The sequence below is a fragment of the Nannobrachium achirus genome, assembly GCF_963921795.1.
Source record: "Nannobrachium achirus genome assembly, chromosome: 1".
NCBI classification, from domain to species: Eukaryota; Metazoa; Chordata; class Actinopteri; order Myctophiformes; family Myctophidae; genus Nannobrachium; species Nannobrachium achirus.
The window spans coordinates 15,378,156-15,397,896 of NC_137810.1; the positions used below are offsets into that span (position 1 = coordinate 15,378,156).

At 42.3% G+C, this 19,741-nt stretch overlaps 1 protein-coding gene across 2 annotated transcripts; it reads left to right on the forward strand.

The window, feature by feature from the left end:
• The first annotated feature begins 601 nt into the window (after nt 1-601).
• cep63 (centrosomal protein 63) lies at nt 602-19,286 on the forward strand. Of its 2 annotated transcripts, none has more exons than XM_080724947.1 (14): nt 602-875; nt 1,125-1,302; nt 4,245-4,340; nt 6,951-7,070; nt 7,155-7,268; nt 7,571-7,711; nt 7,938-8,086; nt 8,291-8,434; nt 8,950-9,052; nt 10,323-10,520; nt 11,961-12,047; nt 12,189-12,391; nt 14,918-15,305; nt 17,490-19,286. In XM_080724947.1, the coding sequence occupies exons 1-14, from the start codon at nt 835-837 to the stop codon at nt 17,682-17,684; spliced, it is 2,157 nt and encodes a 718-aa protein (XP_080581073.1). In that variant the 5' UTR covers nt 602-834; the 3' UTR covers nt 17,685-19,286. The 2 variants fall into 2 exon arrangements, with proteins under 2 accessions (XP_080581073.1, XP_080581074.1); XM_080724948.1 differs by having other exon boundaries at nt 14,918-15,296.
• Nucleotides 19,287-19,741: the final 455 nt, after the last annotated feature.

A 19,741-nucleotide genomic window follows, 5' to 3' on the forward strand; every position in this document is an offset into this window, starting at 1 on the left:
TATCTGTTATTTAAGTTAAGTTATTAAGTACTCAAAGTCTATTTTATTTTGAAGTCCCCAACCGGTAGTGGTATTATTTGTATTAGAGGTTCACTTGACACATGCTTGACACTTGTTCCTTCAAACTAAGCAAGTATCCGGAGGCTCAAACTAAGCCATCGTCCATAGAATTAGAGTAGGTAGGATCTGCATGACTCTTTGCTGGCACACTTAAAATTACTGTCAAATTACTGACTGAGGTTTAGTGTGACGGCAAGGACAGAACGTCACAGAGCCAGTCCAGGTACACCTGTCCTGTACAGTCACATCACATATGACTATGAGTAGCCTATTTGATTGATTGATTGATTGTTTATTTATATTATTATAAGTTTGCATAGTTATAGTACAGGACGGTATAGTTCAGATAAAGGTCTACTAAAAGTATTTAAACCTATGATTTAAACAACTAGCTTTTTTTGCATTGGGGTCCTTTTCTACTCAATTAATTTAAAAAGAAATCAGCCATGTCATAGTGATACGTTCTACTCATTCTACTTCTATGATGGGGTTAACCCGTGCGTGGATGTAAACACAAACTTAGTTAGAGGTAAATAGAAATCAATGCAAAGTAGTTACGAAAGAAATTACCCTTTTTACAATGAGGCTAAAACCCTTTAAACGATTTCGGAACACCAGATAACCGAGTAGCCAAGCATGCATAAGTTGTTCAGACAGTTGTTGATAGTTGCACTGCAGCAGTAGAGGTCGACTCGCCAGGTTAGCTAGTTGGCTAACGTTAGCAAACTTGACAAAACAAAACTCTCGTCTGAATAACATCGTTTGACAGTCTAGATGGAGGATTCATTGGGATTTCTGCAGAACCACGACTTAAGGTAACTCAAGATAATTAAGTGACCAGTCACCTCTGTTGGACTCGCATTACAAAGTGAAAGTACCAAAACACCATTGCATTGATTCATTGACAGTTGTTATGGCCGTTATTGTTATTCGTGTTGCTATGTCACCATATCACCTCGTCTGGTGTGGATCTGTTTACTTTGCACTGAAGTTATCCAGTAATCTGTGGTTTAACTTGTCCTCGATCATTACCTGTCTGTATGTCTGTCCCGCCTCACCATCAGCTCTGTGCTGGCATCATGCGAGCCAGAGCTACAAGAACTGATGAGGCAGGTTAACATCATGGTCAACACCAAGAAGACTGAGTGGGAGAAGGACATTCAGGCTCTGGAGACACAGCTGCATAGTGGAGAAGAGGAGCTGCTGTCAGCCAAGAACCGGATTGAGCAGAAGAACCTAGAGGTGATCCGATCCACACAGTAACAAACAACTTTACATGTAACTGTTATAAAGAGATTTCTATAATGGTGTTCTGACAGCTGATGATTAAAAGATGAACTAGAAATACTGTTCCTACGAAACAGTGTGGGCTCGCATGGAACACCATGTATGGGCACAAAGATCTACCCTTCAGCTGCTCCTCATTGGCTCATTTCCTTTTTTTTCTTTTTTAGGAGAATAACCTTGGTCTATAAAGTTTTGGTATTTAATACTGATATAACATACTGGTCTCGAGCCCACGTGTTGTTTGTATCAGCTCGCACTTGTTGGTGGTGATGTGACCAAGAACGGTGCTCTTCATTGGCTAATGGCCCTGCCTTTGTACTGTCGGTAATTTTTTTAGGGCTTTTAGGCTTTTTAGGGCTTTTAGGCTTAGCTTTTAAGCCGTGACGTCATTTTGTAGTCAGACCTCCAAGCAGATGTATTGTCAATATGTGTCCCTCGCTATTTCAACAGATCCGAGACAAAAATAACGACCAAAGTATAATTCTACCACTTTCCTGTCGAGAGAAGACAAATTAGTAAATAGTAAATATAGTAAAAAGATTCATGGGCGCTGGGGCCTTTTGGCCCCAAAAGTTCTCCTCTGCCTACACTTAAGAGCCCCTCGCCTTTCAGCGAGCCCACAATAATATCCTTCTTGATATATTTATTCTGAGATTCACTATAACACCACATGTTCAATAAGCTGCATTGTGCTGCATTGTTAAATAATGTTATAGTATATAGTTGAACTCCATCCATACAACCAGATGATCTCTCTTGCTAAGATAACTGAATATGTGTGGACATTATCAAAGTTGTTACTTGTTGGCTTGACAACTTGTTTTGGTCACATGGAGAGTGAGACTAGTCATTGCAGAGACGTTCTCTCTGTCCAAAGGTCAATAAGGACATAGACATACTTAGTCTCACCCAACCTCAGTATATAGAAGTATATGCTTGCATGCTAGTTATAAAGTGTATAGAGTATTACACTGTCATATTATCAATGACTGTAAGTTGTAAATGTATGATGGGCTTTTAAAATCTGATTTCTCACATACCTCTCATACCTTTCATCCTGACTCCTGAAAGATGCGTAAAGTCAGAGAGGCTGTATTGTCTCTGTTTGACTTCCAAGGCTATGGCTTTCAGATGCTGAAACGGGTAGTGGAGAAGAAGTTGATGAAGGTGAACTAGGCTATGCAACAAGTGGCAGGAGCTTTGGGTTGCAAGTGCATGTGAGGTTTTCATCTCCATGATGACGTGTGGGACTGCTATGAGTGGCGCTCTGGAGATGAGTGTATCCTCTCTAACCTCTAAGTGAAGCAGACTAATGGAATGGCATTTAACCGGATCTGCTCTTATTTTGAATAGACACTCACAATCTATATGAATACAAAAATGTGGATTTAACCAGATTGGAGCATGGTTGCTACTTTTGAAATAAAGCATTGCCTGCCCTGGAGAAGGAGAGTTAGAAGTTGCAGCCGTTCAGAATTATTTTTCCAGGATTTATCAAGTTGTGGTAGGGGTTGACGATAACGGCTGCCCAATTGCCCGGGGCAAGTGAAATAAATACTGAGTATTACTCAGTTTGTTAAGTGGAGTTTACGGAGCCCCGGAGTGGCCATTGAGAGAAAAAAAAATCTCGTGGGCACGAGTTAGTATCTCGTACCCACTAGTTACGTTAAGTCGTGGGTATGAGATACTATCTGAATATGGCGTAATACTGAGAAGCGCCCTTGGCCACTCGGCCCAAAACATTGGACCTGAATGACCTGTGACGTGCCAAAGAGAAGAGAGCAGCTAACTGAAGTGGCAATACCAGCTGTAACTCAACCCCCCCCCCCACACACACACACACACACATTTGCAAAGAAATATGTATTTTGGCCAGTAAACTTGATCTTTGGGCAATTAAGCATTAGGCATGCCCAAACCTATGCTTTTGAGGCCGGATTTACACTGCAGTCAAATCCAGCCCAAATCCGATTTGGTTCTCAAATCTGATCTTTTGGCCCGACTTTTCACACTGCATTTGCAAGTGACCAGATCGGTTTTGTGTGTTCTGACTGATTTTAATAACGTCAGCCCAAAGCTGCCCTGCGGCGACATATCTGCTTTGGTTACCGTGGTAACGACGTCGGCGTCATGAAGTTGATACACGTGATCAACTAACGTTAACGCTAGTTGATCACGTGTTCAGGAAATGCGACAACAACAAAAACAATATTGTTTTTCTCTCTTCTTTTCTTTACTCTTGTGTTTGGCTCTTCTCTCTGGTTTTATCTATTTAGCTCACGTGTTTTCTCTCTCCTCTCTTGTTTTTCTCATGTGCTCAGCGCGCTGTAATATGCGCTGTAATCAAATAGTAAATACTCGCGCTCTGTAATGACGTCGGCGCTCTCCGCTTGGGTCGCGCAGCAAGTGACGTTTGGACAGTTTGATGTGACTTGCATGTGACTTGCGTATAACTCAATGGGGTGGATGTGGTTACTGCTTTCAGACTGAGACAGATGTCCTCAGATCCGATATGGATCGGATTTGAAACCACCTCTGGATGTGGTTTTTCAAAATCGGATTTCATGTGACCTGCATGTGACCTTTCTGGATTTAGACTATTAAAAGAAAAAGTTGGATTCCACTTTTGATGTGACTCAGATCTGATCCAGGCTAGATTTCAGTGGCAGTGTAAAGCCGGCCTTAGTGTCAAGCCCTAAATGTGCATTTTCTGCATGGCTTTTCTGGTAGTAGTATTTTTCAGTGATGATACAATTAACCACTTTGATATTTTTTAAGCTTTTTGAAAAAAGTTTTACTTTGTCAAACCTTTTCCCTATAACGATATGCCCAAAATAGTGATGGCAGGTTGTAAGTGGTTAACAATAGCCTCTTCTTGTTTGGTTAACTGACCCCAGGTTGGATCGCTTAAAAAGCAACTACAAGAAGTCCAGACTGGTAGACAAGAGCTGGTTAGCAAGTATGAAGAACAGTTGCAGATTGTCCGCAATGAGGTAAGAGAAATTTGACAATAATGGCAAAGTAAAACAGTCAAACGTTCAGTTAATAAAAGAATTAGATGCATAAATATGATTTCAAATGCTTTTTTGCCAAACACCAGGGCTTTCATACACCTTGCAGATCCATTGGTGGAGAATTATTGAAAAAGAGCTGTTCAGTGCTTTTAAAAGCGCCACAAAGTTCAATACTTCTCATATTTAGCTTAATATATTATAACCTACAATAGGAGACGTGACTCTTAAGAAGCCCCATAATGTACAGTATTATTGGATCACTGACGAGGTGAATTTGATTGAACATATTATTTATGATAAGGGCCATTGAATTAACCAGTGATGGGCAGTAGCGAGCTACAAGTAGCGACGCTACATAGCTTAACTACATTTTTCAGTAGCGTCACGGTAGCGCCGCTCGTTTTGAACCAAATAGCTTTTAGCGTAGCGGAGCTATTTTTAGACACCAGTAGTGACGTAGCGTCCACCAAACGCTACACGTTACTAATAAAGGTTGTGCGCAAAAAAGAAAAGAAGAAATCCCAGGAGAAAAGCCATGGTACAGCCTGTGCACAGTGCACATGAATCACAGCTCGTTTTATACTTCTATAGTACAGCGGTGTCATTTGCAAAAAAGGACAGATCTACAAGCTATCAACGCGTCTCGGCTCGGCAGGGTGTTCGCTTGAAGATCTACCCTTCTTTTAGTTCCATGGCTCCTCCCCAATAGCAAGAAGTCACTGCTCTCTGTCTGTCAGTGTCTGCACCGGTGCACTCACTGCACACAGAGAGAGACACGGAGAGACGGAGGGATATGGAACTAAACATACACAGTGAAGCTAAAGTTGTTTGCAACGTTTGCAATGTTAGAACTTCACTCGTTATAACTTTAACCAAATGCGGGTGAAACAGTGAAGGGGACACCGCGCCGCATGATAGAGTGCAAGGAACGTCGGACTCGGACTGGACATACCTCGCATATCGATCAAAAACAACCATTCGCACCTCGTTTAAAAAGCGTGCCTCAACGACGTGAATTAACATAAGAATGAGCCATCGGCTGGATGCATGTCTGATCCATTGTGTGACCTGCTAAATTAGTGCTAAAGGTTCTGTTCTGTCTAAAGCAGAGATGGAAAAAGTACTCACAATTTGTACTTAGTAAAAGTATCAATACTTCGCTGTAGATGTAGGCCTACCCCATTACAAGCGAATGTCCAGAATTCAAAATGTACTTGAGTCAAAGTATGAAAGTATTGGCATCAAAATGTAGGTCTACTTAAAGTACCAAAACTAAAAGTAGGCTACTAAATGTTTGAAAATAGCCAAGGAAGGTATAAAATAGGGCTAAAGTGGAATAATGTAGTCTATATTTTACAATATAATCTTTCATAGCTGTAAAGTAACTAGTAACTAAAGTGTTCAAATAATTGTAGTAGAGTAAAAGTACAATATTTGGATTTGAGATGTAGTGAGTAGAAGTAAAAGTACTGAAAACTTGAAATACTCTGGAAATACTCAAGTAAAGTACAGATACCTCAAAATTGTACTTAGTGTAAGTAGGCCTACAGTAAATCTACTTTACTTTACACCACTGGTCCGAAGTAGTCATAGTAGAACGTTACACTCAACTCACCATTTATCTGCACTACAGTACAAAATGAATTGTAGGCCTATAACATGAATCAATTCAAATGAGAATGTTACTATACTTACTAAGTAACTGACTGACTGACTTGACTGTCTGTCTGTTTATCAGCATAAAGATTATCCATCCATCCATCCATCTTATCAGCTGTTTCGACAGCACACAGATCAGGGCACTCTTTTGTCCACAGCTAAATGACAGTGAAGTGGCAATTTAAGGACCTTTTAGACATTTTTAATACCTAAAAAATACAAATAAAATACCAAAACTGCATCAAAAGTTAGCAACTATAAAAACTGGTCAAACATTGGCCAATTTGACAATATAGTGAAAGAGGCACAACTTGTGAAAATGGCAGATCTACAAGCTCGAAACGCCTTGTGTTCCGAGGTGTTGTGAGCTTGTAGATCTGCTATTTTCACAATAAATCGGTGGAACAGAGTGAAACTAAATGTAATGCCTCAACTCCTAATTCCAATTGCTAGGATTTTTTGGGGGGGTCACAGCCTGAAAAGGTACACATTTAATTTAAAAAAGTAAATGAAAGGATGAAACAAAAAGCTAGACATGAGGGCTTTTTTCCAGTTTTATAATAATCAATTGAACTGAGCATTTTTTGCCTGACTATTTGTTTGGTGGAAAGTTGCACTTGATCATGAAGTTGATTAAAAAAAAAAAAAAAAAAAAAATAGCTTTGTTGTAGTTAGCTACTTTTGCCGTGTAGCTTGTAGCTTGCTTTGCTACATTTTCTGTGGGTAGCTTCGTTGTAGCTTAAGCTATATTTCATCAAGAGTAGCTTGTAGCTTAGCTTACTACATTTTCCAAGTAGCTTGCCCATCACTGGAATTAACCAACCATCTTGTGACTTCACACTGAAAGAAGTACAGGTAGTAATTACAGGTAAATGTACAAATATCCTGCATTTACAAAACTTTGCACATACCCTTTTTCTGCCCTACTAGTTAACAAAATTACAGCGAAGTTATCAGAAGCTTCAACGCAAACATCTCAAGGATACCAGTGGAGGAGCAAAGAGTAAAGTGGTGGACCTAGAGTTGAGCCGCTTGACTGATGAGCTTGAGGTATAGTATCACTGTTCCAACCTGTTCTTGTCTTTTACTGCCATCTACTGGTTATGTGGAGCATAATTATTCTCAACTCTTCAGGAGTATCACAGGCATTCTTCAGAGTGGGAGCAGCAGAAAGCCCAGTATCAGAAACAGCTGGCTTTGCTGGAGAACCAAAAGAAGAGCCTGGCAGACCAATTCACCAAAACAAAAGTAATGCAAAAATGTTAACGCCTAAATGCCAGTTCACATTGAATGTCTTACGCTAAAACACACTGGACCCAAAGGTGATTTTGATTGTTTGAATATTTTATTAGACAAAAATGTAGTACAGTACAAGTACAGTTAAACACCCTGCCTTAAAGGAACACCCCAAATAAGTCCTTTTACGGTCTTGTTTACGTCGGAGGTCCTTGGTATTCAATTCATGGACACGTCTTCTACATAAGTTCAGCAATAATGATCTTGAGCAGGTAGTTTACCTGGGCTTTCTTTGTGTGTCACTTGATGTCCAGTCCCAGGAGGCATCCAGGCAGAATGAGAGGGGGCACGAGGACTGCTGTTTGAGGCTGCAGCATGTGCGTGCTCAACTGGAGAGAGCTCAGGACACACTGCACTCCCAGGAGCTGGAACTGGAGCGACTCCGACACCTTCAGGTGCAGCTGGGACAGATTGTAGGAGTAGGATCCTACAGGGGAAGCAGAACTGGAACAAGTTGGCAGAACAAGAACTTGGGATAGCAATGACTGATGCTGTGACCTTATTTTATAAAATAATATAGTTTAGAATTTCAAATATAACCAGCAGCGACTTGTTAGCTTGACAGCAATGCCCTGTTTTACAGACGAGTGGGCAAAAATGATAATATTTGTCCTCTCACAGGGCCTTGTTGAGGGGAAGGGAGAACTCCACGCCTCGCTAGACGTCCAGGATGATACATTTGTACAAAGCTCCAAACATCAACAGCAAAAGCTACATAATGAGGTCTCCAGACTTAATCAACTGTTGCAAGCTAAGGAGCAAGTTATTCGGTAGGTGCGTTTTATCACATATTTGTGATGTATGATTAGTTATTTGTTATGTATGATTAGTTAATCACTGATTAGTTATGGTAAAAGAGAAAGAAAGTTAGGAAGCGTGAAGCCATTTAACTGTGTTCTGTGTGTGTGTGTGTGTGTGTGTGTGTGTGTGTGTGTGTGTGTGTGTGTGTGTGTGTGTGTGTGTCCACTGTCCAGGTCTCTGGAGGATTGTCTGACGGCCCACGGGTATGCTGGTGTAGGAACACTGAGACAGGATCTAGAGAAGATCTCAACGCAGCTCCACTGTGCCCGTGCCTGTGAGGCGCATCTCAAGGCCGAACTCATCCGGCTCAAAGAGAGGTGAATGCTGGCTTAGTGTGTGTTAGGGATGGGACGATAAGAAAATGTCATATCACAATTATTGTGACCAAAGAAATCACGATTTACGGAATTATCGCGATAATCAAAATATCCCCAAGATCCATTATCCCGGGGGGACGTTTGCCAAAAAATAGCAGATATACAAGCTCAACGCGACGTGTTGTGAGCTTGTAGATCGGCTATTTTTTGGCAAAGAGATTTAGTACTTTGTATCAAGTACGTATATTATAAGTACGTTTTACCAATAGAGGGTTTAAATGGTACCGGATATGCAGCTCTGCAAATAAAAGGTGAATTGATCCCAGTACATGAGGGAGGACTATTTCACGATACATTAAATCTCCACGATACGATTATCGTGTTTTTTATCACGATAAACTATCGTCCCATCCATAGTGTGTGTGTCATATTGGCAAATGTTTTCCCTTTCTTTGGTGTTTGTTGTTTAATTGTCTTTATTGCTGTGAGAATTGAAAGTGTGCCCATTGTCTCAGACTGGAGGTGGTCAGCGGCCAGAGAGGAGAGCTCTCCAGGAAGGAAAAAGAGTTGAAACGGATCCAGGAAGAACGTGATCGCTCTGTTGCAGATTTGAAAAGGGTGAGTCATAGAGAAATTGTGTTGCACAATCGCGTTCTTTATGTTTTTGGTGAGATGTGTAGAATTTTCACGTTTTAGTAAATTTCTTCCTGAGTAACCTCTGCATTCAGTCCAGTTCAGTTCCTTTATGACCGCCAGAACTTCATCTGTGTGTGTATAACTGAGCAGTGGTGGAAAAAGTACTCACTTAAGTAAAAGTATCATTACTGCATTGTAGAAATACTCTGTTAGGGTGCCCTCACACCAAAGTACCTATGAGAGTGGAATCCGCATTCCGCCAATGCATTTCAATGAGAGTGAAGCGGTTTTATGCCAGCAGAGGATTTCTGCAAAAAACACTCCCTTCTCATTGAATTGCATTGGCGGAACGCAGATTCCACTCTCATAGGTATTTTGGTGTGAGGGCACCCTAACAAGTAGAAGTCCAGAGTTCAAAATGTACTTGAGTAAAAGTACAAAAGTATTGGCATCAAAATGTACTTAGTGTCAGAAGTACTAAGTACCCATTATGCAGAATGTCCCGTTTCAGAACTTTTCAAAAAAACCTTTGAAAATAGCACATCTACAAGCTCACAGTGCATCGCGATGCATTGAGAGATCGTCTATTTTCAAATGGCTGAAATGTATGTATGTTTTGTAATAATAATCAAAATTTACAAATGAACTAGTAACTAAAGTTGTAAAATAATTGTAGGGGAGTAAAAGTACAATATTGGCCTCTGAGATGAAGTGAAGTAGAAGTAAAAGTATTGGAAATTGGAAATGCTCAAGTAGTGGAGTAGGAGTAAAAGTATTGGAAATGCAAGTAAAGTACAAATATCTCAAAATGTTACTTAAGTACAGTACTTAATAAATGTACTTTCCACCACTGACTCTGAGCCTTATGTGTGTGCAATCTGTCTGTCTTTCAATGTTATGAGATACATGAAGTGGTTCCTGTGTAATTAAGCCGTAAAGCTTACTAGGATCTCCTTTTAGTTTGATTGATTGATTGATTGAAGACTTTATTAGAAGTTTGTAAAGAAAAAAGTACAGTTTCACTGGTACAAGGTCAACTAAAAGGAGATCCTAGAAAAGCACTTGGCTTATTTACACAGGAAACCATTGAAGTATCTCATATAACATTGAATGACAGTACTATGCAGTAGATATAGTCAGGAGAAGTTGACCTTGTACCAGTGATTTGTGCTGTCATGAAACTGTACTTTTAACTAATGCAAACTTCTAATAAATTCTTCAATCAATCAATCAACTGTCAAACCCCTTGTAGCTCAGAGAGGAGCTGCTGCGGGCCAAGGAGACGCACAGTGGAGAGGTGGAGGGAACCAGGAAGGAGGTGTCCAAGATGACCAGCGAGCTGCACCAGCGTGATATCACCATCGCCACGCTGACCGGCTCCGCCAGCAGTCTGGAGCGGCAGCTCCGCGAAGAGGCGGAGCGTGCCGAGCGCAAGGCAGCAGAACTTAAGGTGAACAGAAGATAAAAGAAATGGTAGCACTTTGAAACGCGTGGGTTCGATCGCTAGGAATATACCAAATATTTAGGAAATATACAAATTGTTTCCTAAGTATATAGGTCGCTTGGGTGGCGTAGTGGTAATTTTCCTGCCCACCACCGCGCAGGTTGTGGGTTAAAATCTACCGTCGTGCATCCGGCTTTGTCGGGCTTCTACATAAACACAATTGGCCCATGTTCGGGCAGGGAGGGCGATTGTCACTGCACGTAATCCTGTGGGGGTAGGGTGGGGGGGTGGGGGGGGGCACAGGGAGTGTTGGGCAGGAGGAGTAGGACGAAGGCTCTATGTCTATCCGGTGGGGGCTCCTTACTTGTAGTTGAGTCAGTAGGATAACAATCTGGGAACCCACTGCAAAAACAAAAAAAACTCTGTCTTGAGAGATTAGTACGATACAACAGCAGTGGCAACACTGGTCTGTGTCTGGGGAGGAATCAATTGGAATAACGGCCAAATTGGGTAGTGTGATGGGTACGTTCAAGACAAATAAGAGTCTTTCGAAACAATAACGGGCAGTTAGATATATTAAAATGAAAACGCACATGCCTATGTATAGCAACTTCAAGAGGCTAATCTGTATCTCAGAGTTACTCATTATTTAGTTTTATTAAGCAACCTTTTCTTTTGATTATCTTTTGGGAATTTTTTATTACATAGGGTTGCAACGGTATGAGATTTTTAACACCGAAAATATCTGTGTCAACACCGCGGTTATCGGTAACACCGTTTCAACCGCCATTGTGTGTCTTGTTGTCTTGTGAGCACTCAGTAGCAGCCAATGCTACCTCAAGCTACAACAACAACAACTATCCGACCATATTAAAAATTCAGCTTTGTAAAAAGCAACAACACTGTTAGTGTTACAACAGCCCTGCGTTTTCTTGTTTGGCTAATCGTTGTTTTTCCTCCTACTGCGCGCTGTGACATTATAAAGCCAAACTAGTCTCCTGGAACGTGCCCTGCGAGTAGGGACGAGACATCATGCAGTCTGATGGGCTGTGCCTCGCCCCGTGGATGATCCGTTGATTCTGAATCTGTTCTCGACACTCCCACACAAGGAACAGCTCCCGGCCTCTCGCGATTGAAAAGAGCTGTTCAAAAGAGCGGAATCGTTGCCGAACGTCACATCTCTACTGCGCTCCTCGGGGCAGAGCAGAGCAGCAAATGCGTTTTCTTTTTATTTAACAGTGTTATCGGTTTGCAAGTAAAGTACGCGGTGTTGTGGTCGCTCACCGGTAACACTGAGTACCGTTGCAACCCTACATGGGTCCCCTGGTGTTGTGAACTAAACTGCCAGGGCAAAAGCCTCTCACTCTAGACTAGAGGCGTTCATTTGCTCTGGTTTTATAAATGAAGAAATGGCTCTTCATCTTTCTTTATCTCTTCCTTGCTCAGGTCGCCCAGCTGCAGCTTGAGACCCAGAAGATTGAAAACCAGCATCTGAATGATCTGTTGGAGAGGCTGGAGACTCGATCACCAAAGGTAACAGGGTTGCCTTCATAGTACATTACGAATTCATCCCATCTCCGTCGATTTACATTTGGCTGCCAGCTTTGACCAGATGTCGCCCTTTTTGACTCCTTCAATCACTCTCCTCCGCTCAAACATCCGCTCTCCTCCTAGAGGGGTGATTCCAAGCTGGCGTCCCTGAGGGAGAGCTACGTGTCGTCCCTGAGCAGCCTGGAGCAGGAGAACGGGCATCTGAGACAGGAGCTGGCTGAGGTCCAGGCCCGCCTGGAGACCACCACTCAGACCTGGCAGGATAAATATGACAGAGCCATGCATAGTCAGGCCAGGACCAGCCAATCACAGTCTTCACAGGACAGGTATGGTGCACAGTGCTCTCTCTCACGCACGCACACCGCACGTACACACTCGTGCGGGCACGCACGCACATGCACACACACACACACACACACACACACACACACACACACACACACACACACACACACTTTTAGACTTTAAAGTGGTTATGACACGCAAAAAAAGGGTTAAAAATCTGTTGGCTAATATTGGTGTGATGATCTAACGCAGCGCCTCTACTGTACTAACTGTACTCCACTGTCTGTCGTCCAGAGGGGGCGGAGTTTGGCGTGCATTCATCTACGCCACCGAGAGCTGACTGCCGTGAAAATGCAAATTGTGAACAAAAATGTAAACTATCATTTGCAGCTGTAAACACGATAAAGATCCTGCAACTACATGGCATATTATTTACCACAAAAAATGTACACGTTTTCAACAAACAAGCCATCAAAGATTTGTATCCAGGGTCTCGCTTTCTGCTCCCATGCTCTGGACATTTTTAGTGGCTGTGTCTGACTGTCTAATCGGTCTAATCCTCTGGTAGTACATGGAGCCGGCGCTCCCCAACACAACGTGCGTGTGTGTGTGGTGACAGAAAATAACGGTGCTACAAGCTCACAACGTGTCCCGGACGCGACGCGCTGTGAGCTTGTACATCGGCTATTTTCTTTTTTTTTTAAAGATGTGTTTATTAACAATTGTCAATCATTATACAAATATCATCAAACAATGTATCACTCTTTTTTTTTTTTTAGAAGAAGACAATAAAATAAAAAATAAAAGACAAGATGAAAGACAAAAAGGATAACAAAAAAGACAGAAAACCCAATCCTCCCAAACCCACCCCCCACCCCATTCCCCGAATGGCCCACCACTACACTCTTACTCTATATCAAGACATTATACTTTTCCACAGAACCCAGTCAACCTGTAGGGGATATAGTGGGCAGACAGTCCAAATAATCCTGCCAGATCTTTTGAAACATCTCAGGTTTTCTTCTGACATTGTACAGAATTTTTTCTGGTGTGCAATAAGAAGAAAGCTCGTTTATCCAGTGTGTCTGTGAGGGTGCGTTCTCCGACTTCCAATTAACTAGAATTACTTTCTTTGCAGCTGTGCTTGCAAGCGAGACAAAATATCTTTTAATAAAATTTAGATTAAAAAGAGTAACGTCACCCAGTATCCATATTCTTGGATCATGTGGTATATCACGATTCACCACCTTTGAGACAGTGGATATGACAAACGTCCAATAATCTACCAGACAAGGGCAGTTCCATAGCATGTGTATGAGACTGCCTTCGTTTGTTTTACATCTTTGACATAAAGCAGAAATATTCACATCAATCCTGTGTAACCTGAGCGGGGTAAAGTAAGTTCTATGGAAGATATTAAATTGCATCTGTCTGTGTTTTGTAGAAATCAGAACCGTTTGGGATCTTTCCAAAATATTTTGCCAATCTACAGGGTCATATACACATCCTAAGTCTGTCTCCCATTTATTTTTAAAAGGCATCAAGTCATAACTTGGTAGGTTTTTATTCAAAATATTATAAATGGAGGATGTTAGCCCTTTAGTAGAAGTAATCAGACTGCAAAATATATGATCCTCCAAGGGAGACTTGTTTGGTATATTAGGGAAGTCTGTGGACTTTTCTTGAACCCAGTGTCTAATTTGGAAATATTTAAAGCGGTCATGATTGTTTAGGTTATATTTCGAAGACAATTGGTGAAAATTTGAAAATATATTGTTGCTATATAGATCACCTACAGTTCTGATTCCATTATTGACCCATCTTTTCAATACACCGTCAGCTATGGGATATGGGATATTAGGGTTATCCCACAAGGGTGTCCTTCTCATCAAAGAGATATCTTTTTTCAATAATTTATGAGAATCCCGCCATGCTTCAAAAGCGCTCAAAATTATCTGATTTTTAGTCAAAAGTGTAAGGTTTTTCCTTGAGCCCAGAAAAGGCACGACTTTTAAGGGAGTAAGGCCCAGTTCTAATTGTTCTATATGCAACCATCTGACCTCACTAACCCCAGGATGCAGCCATATCCACAAAGGACGGAATTGTGAGGCCAAATAGTAACACCTGAAATTAGGAAGATTAAGGCCACCCTTGTTATAGGGGGCCTGGAGCGTGCTTAGTTTGACACGCGGAGTTTTATTTGGCCATAAAAAAGACGTAGTTGTTTTATTGAGATAATTGAAAAACCTTTTAGATATAGAAAACGGGATACACTGAAATAGGTAGATAAATTTTGGTAACACGTTCATTTTAACTGTGTTCACTCTGCCAATTAGAGATAAAGGCAAATCAGACCATCTTTGAAAATCACATCGGCTATTTTCTATGTGCGTGGCACCGTGCGGCACACAAAGTATACGCAGTAACTCTGTGCAGGGGCTCATACGGTCCCGCCCACATTTCAGACTTTTTGTAGAAAGACCACGTCACCTACTGTCTCATAATGTACATTTGTCATCACATCTTTAAATGAGTACTAATTTTTTTTTTCATTTGTCCCTTTCCAGCAGCGACGATGTCACACATTCCAAACACAAGAAAGAGATGCAGGCCATGAAGGCGACTCTGCAGGAGACCACCACTCGCTACGAGGAGGACATCCAGCGCCTCCTCAGACAGCTGGAGGCCCTCTCCCGTTCCTCCTCCACGCGGCGGTCCCGTCCTGACCAGACCCGGGACAACAACGGGTCCAATTCCCCAGCCGCCGGCTCCTCCGCTTCCACTTCCTCTTCGTCTTCCTGCTCGCGCTCCTCCAACAGAGGGAAAAGGTCATCCGGGGCTGCAAACGCCGCGCCTCCCGCCACACCTGGTGATTCAGAACCCGTGGGCCGGCGCTCCGGTTCCAAGGAGGCTTTGAACCTGCTGGCCACAGAGGACATCGCACAGGTGACCATAGTGAGCGAGTAGCTTAACCAACCCATTTTGGCCTAGAATTATTGAATGCTTTAACTATTGAAAAATAGCACATATACAAGCTCACAGCGCGCGCTTGCGAGCTTGTAGATCTGCTATTTTTGAAAAAAGTTGTGAAAATGTGTGCAAATCTTTGAATATATGTATTTTTAAAGCGAATGTTTGTAACTCAAATTTGCTTCTGGTTTGGGGGTCCTTCACATGAAAACGTTTGAGAACCACTGACATAGTAGTCTCTCAAGAACAGGACTAACTGAGCTCCAGTTAAGTGAAAAGGACCTTTTCGTTGACGATGGCTGGCCAGATTGCTGACATAGAAACATAGGTTTTTCAAAAGACACTTATAGAATCGGGTCAAAATTCTAATTTTCAAAATTTTTCAAAAGTAGCAGATCTACAAGCTCGCCGCGCGGCAAATTTTTCAAAAATAGCAGATCTACAAGCTCGCAGCGCGGCACTCGGTGCCATGCTGTGAGCTTGTATATCTGCTATTTTTCAATAGTTAAAACATAAAATAATGATACACAATAATGTGTACCCGTTCTAAATGGGTTTTAATCATTAAAAGGGATTTTGTTCAGATCGTTTAACCCAAATCCCAAATTGTTCTGATTTGAGGGTATTATAGTGTGGGGAAAGATGCGTTATGTCTTCAAGTTCTGTGAAATTCGTAATTACTGCACTTTGCTTTCTAGGGCAGTGTAATTCTACTGCGAAATGCAGAAGTGTAGGTCTGTGACGTCATATGTTATGTAGACACAAAAAGACATCATCTGGCTTATTCTTACGTGTTGCGTGGGAGAAATACACAGAAGACTGAGTATATACAACGTTTTCCTTTAAGGGTTAATAACAAAAACTTGAACGGCACTGTTCTTAACCAAAGTTACATTAAATTAAAATTCTGCAATGTGTTCTGTGTTCACCGTTCTCATTCTCCCTGGAAAATGATTAGAATGAATAGATCTTGGAAATGTAAAATTTGGCAGACCCAAATTTGTTCAAAAGCCACTTCAAATTAGCATTAAAAAGCTACTTAAAAAAGAATGTCCTTCCTTCCAGACCATAAATGAAGTTGAATGAAGTTGACCTGGCAAGGACTAGACCTCTTCAAATGTAAAGTGCAGTCATGAATATGTTAAAGCCGCAGCATAACTAATGACTCATTACAGCACAGTTATTAATGTCTTGCGGCGCTGTTTCCTTTTAAAGGTCAGGTCACTCGAACTGAAATGCCTTTAATTTCCAACTTCAGCGAAGAAATTGGAATGACAAGCACTTTTAACTGAGGTCATCATGTTTGACGAGTTCCCAGTTGTTTGGACTGGAGTATAATTATACCCATTGGGATGTGTGATTTGCATAAGCAAGGTTCTGTTGCACTATGCCAGGGGATCCTTAGCTTTTACAAGTTCAAAGGAGAAATTTGGTGTGTCCCCGGGAACTACACATACAAAATACTGTACATTTAAATCAATCACTGGTGGGTGGCTTGTAGTCATTAGTTATGCTGCGGCACATATTCATGACCTCTTCTCCCTTGGCAGTGTAAAAAAAAAGAAACCACACCTAGGGTGCTAATTATGAGTTAATAATTACATCAAGCGTCCCCCTAGCGGCTAGGGCCTAGCCAATCACAGCGTGTCCTGCGAAGCTTGGTCAATGGGACCCTGGGCGTACAACAAACTTTGAGCCGTTTGTGCCAAGATGTAGTTTGCTTTCAGGTTGCCCGACCGGGCGAGTGCTTGTTTGAGAGGGGACGGAACCATCTATAAACACAAGACCAGCTATTTGTCTAAACAGAACGTGGCTAGAACGCTCTGTCTTTCAGTCTGTGGAATGTAAAATAAGAGCACCGTTGACCTGTAATGTGATGTTTTCACTGTTACTACACTTAAATAATAACCAATAGTCATATTCATTCATAGCTATGTAGATATTTGTATACAATTGTAGATATGACATTTTTTATCGCAAGGCTTCAGAAAGTAAAGAAGTGGTTAAATTGAACGGTAATTAAAATGTTAGGCTACCCATCATTTTATAACAGACGATTTTTGGGCAAGTGCCACTGAGACCTTAGTGTCAACCCCTGTCTGGGAAACACTGCGTGACAATACCAATGTGCACTTTAGACATCATGCGGTTGTGTGTTCTGTTCTCCAGGACCTTTCATCATCTGCCTCGGCTGCCTCTCGCTTCCTGGACGAGGAGAGCGGCCAGTATGAGGAGCTGCTCCAGAGGATGGACGTCCACATCCAGGGCATGAGAGAGGCACACGTGAGGACAGTGTCCAAATACCTGCACAGTGCCTCGGGTCCTGGTCCTGAGCACACCTCTCCTGGACACAACGCTTCGTGATTGCATAGAATGACACGTCACTATGTGAAGTAAAAAGCCCTCTTAGGTAAGATTCATATCTGTTCAATTGTACATTGGAGAGTTACAGTGGTGAGTTGGAAGATGGACTGTCCAGCATGTTGTAAGCTGTACGCCCCCCATGCTATTTAAGAGACTCGCTTGATATACTGTATACGAGACCTGCAGCTCCCCTATCTGCTCTCTATCTAACACAGAGTTTGCGCAATCAAACCCCCCGTTGGGACCTACCGCCAAAGTGTACTCTTGTTCAGGAGTGGTCAGTCAGTGCAGTGTCTTCGATTTCATAACTGCGCACTCCATCGACAGCCATCTAGGCCAAATCCTATAAAGTAATGAAGTGATGTTTGTGTTGTTTAACTGAATTTGCACAGTTTTTGCTGCTTCTCATTTGCATTGCTCCATTTCCTCTCCTTAAATTGTATTTATGTCAAATGAAATTTTGATCTTTTCTTTGTTGTAATGAGCCAAGAAATGTGTCATAGCTTGTGATGCGATGAAGATTATAAAAGAAGACTTTATGGTTTTGATTGTGGAGAACTAGCACTATGTCATCGTTAGTGTCTGGGAGTCTGGGATAAACATGTGAAATGGGTGGGTCCTGACAGTTCCTCTGGGTCAGGTCTTTCTGTGTGAATACACGGCTAGTCGCCCGCCGGAGAAAAAGAATATCGTAGCGAGCCAAAGACTGATCATCCTCGCCTCGCTGTGTATGGCATTGAAAATGGGGAGGCAAACCCCGATAAGGCAAACTGGGCAAATGTACTGCCCGGGTCTCCTACTGTACTGATAGGGCAACATGCAAAGCTCCTTCTGCCGTCCCGTTAAGGCAAAATGCAACAGAGTAGACTCCTTTTGTAAGTTTTGTTATGGTGAAATGTGAATCGCGTTTCACCCCATTCATGCACTATGACCAACATGGATTGCTCACCTGCATCGCAACTTAAACGAATAAAGCTCTGTATCAGAGTGTTGACTGTCTGTGTAGAAAGCTATGCTCTATTATTTTCACTTTGGGTGTTGCACTTTGTGGACAGTCCCTAAGCGCTCAGCTCAGTGCTGTCCAGAGCGACGCAGCCTACTTGGAAAATACACGTATGCCTTTCCAAACATCATGATATTACGATGTTTGCAACAAAGCACTGTAAATATATTTAATTTAGTCTAGTTAGCCAGCTAACATGACAACAGCACTGGTGTCGGGTTGGTAATTTGGGCTATTGTGTTACTACTACCATAAACCCTGTTGGTACACTTGCATTTTGCCTTAACGGGGCTTTGCCTTAACGGGCGTTGCCATTACGGGACGCGCCCATTGAAAATATCATCTCTGGCCAGAGATCAGGAAAGGTGTTGGTGGTGGGCGGCTTGTAGTTATCCTCTTCTCCCTTGCTAGCCATCTTCCAAACCCCCCCCCCCTCCCCCCCTTCAGGGTACCCTCTGGAGGCCCTCCCACTTGTCTACCAAAGCTTGGATGGAGGAATGTGCGCATCGTGCCAATGCTGTCACGAACCTCCCCCCGCACTCTCGCTCATCATCATGAGAACGCTTATGGAATGTTAATATCAACCATGTGGGACGCTGAACTTCAGAAATGCTGCAAGGGGGAGAGAGGGGGAGGGAGGGGGGGGGGGTGCTGGTGTGTTATTGATGTCCTCCTAATGCAGCTGACACTGATGGTGTAAGGATGTGAAATAAAGGGATCGTAAGTCTCAATTTGTTAAATGTGTTTTGCCTGCGTTTGGTCTTTTCTTGTCATCTCCAGACGAGGGATTTTTTTGGAAACGTGTGCAGCAGTTTCTCAATCCAGCGGTTTTCACTCTGGTATTTGGTATTTGGTAACCCTCGTTACCAGCACTGAGGCCCAACAAACAGGACTGTGGAATTTGGCAGCGCAGACATTCCTCTCTCTTTCTTTCTCTCTCTCTCTCTCTCTCTCTCTCTCTCTCTCTCTCTCTCTCTCTCTCTCTCTCTCTCTCTCTCTCTCTCTGTGGAGTGAGGCGAAAAGGTTTTGATTTGTGGAGATTCCTTCAAGGGGC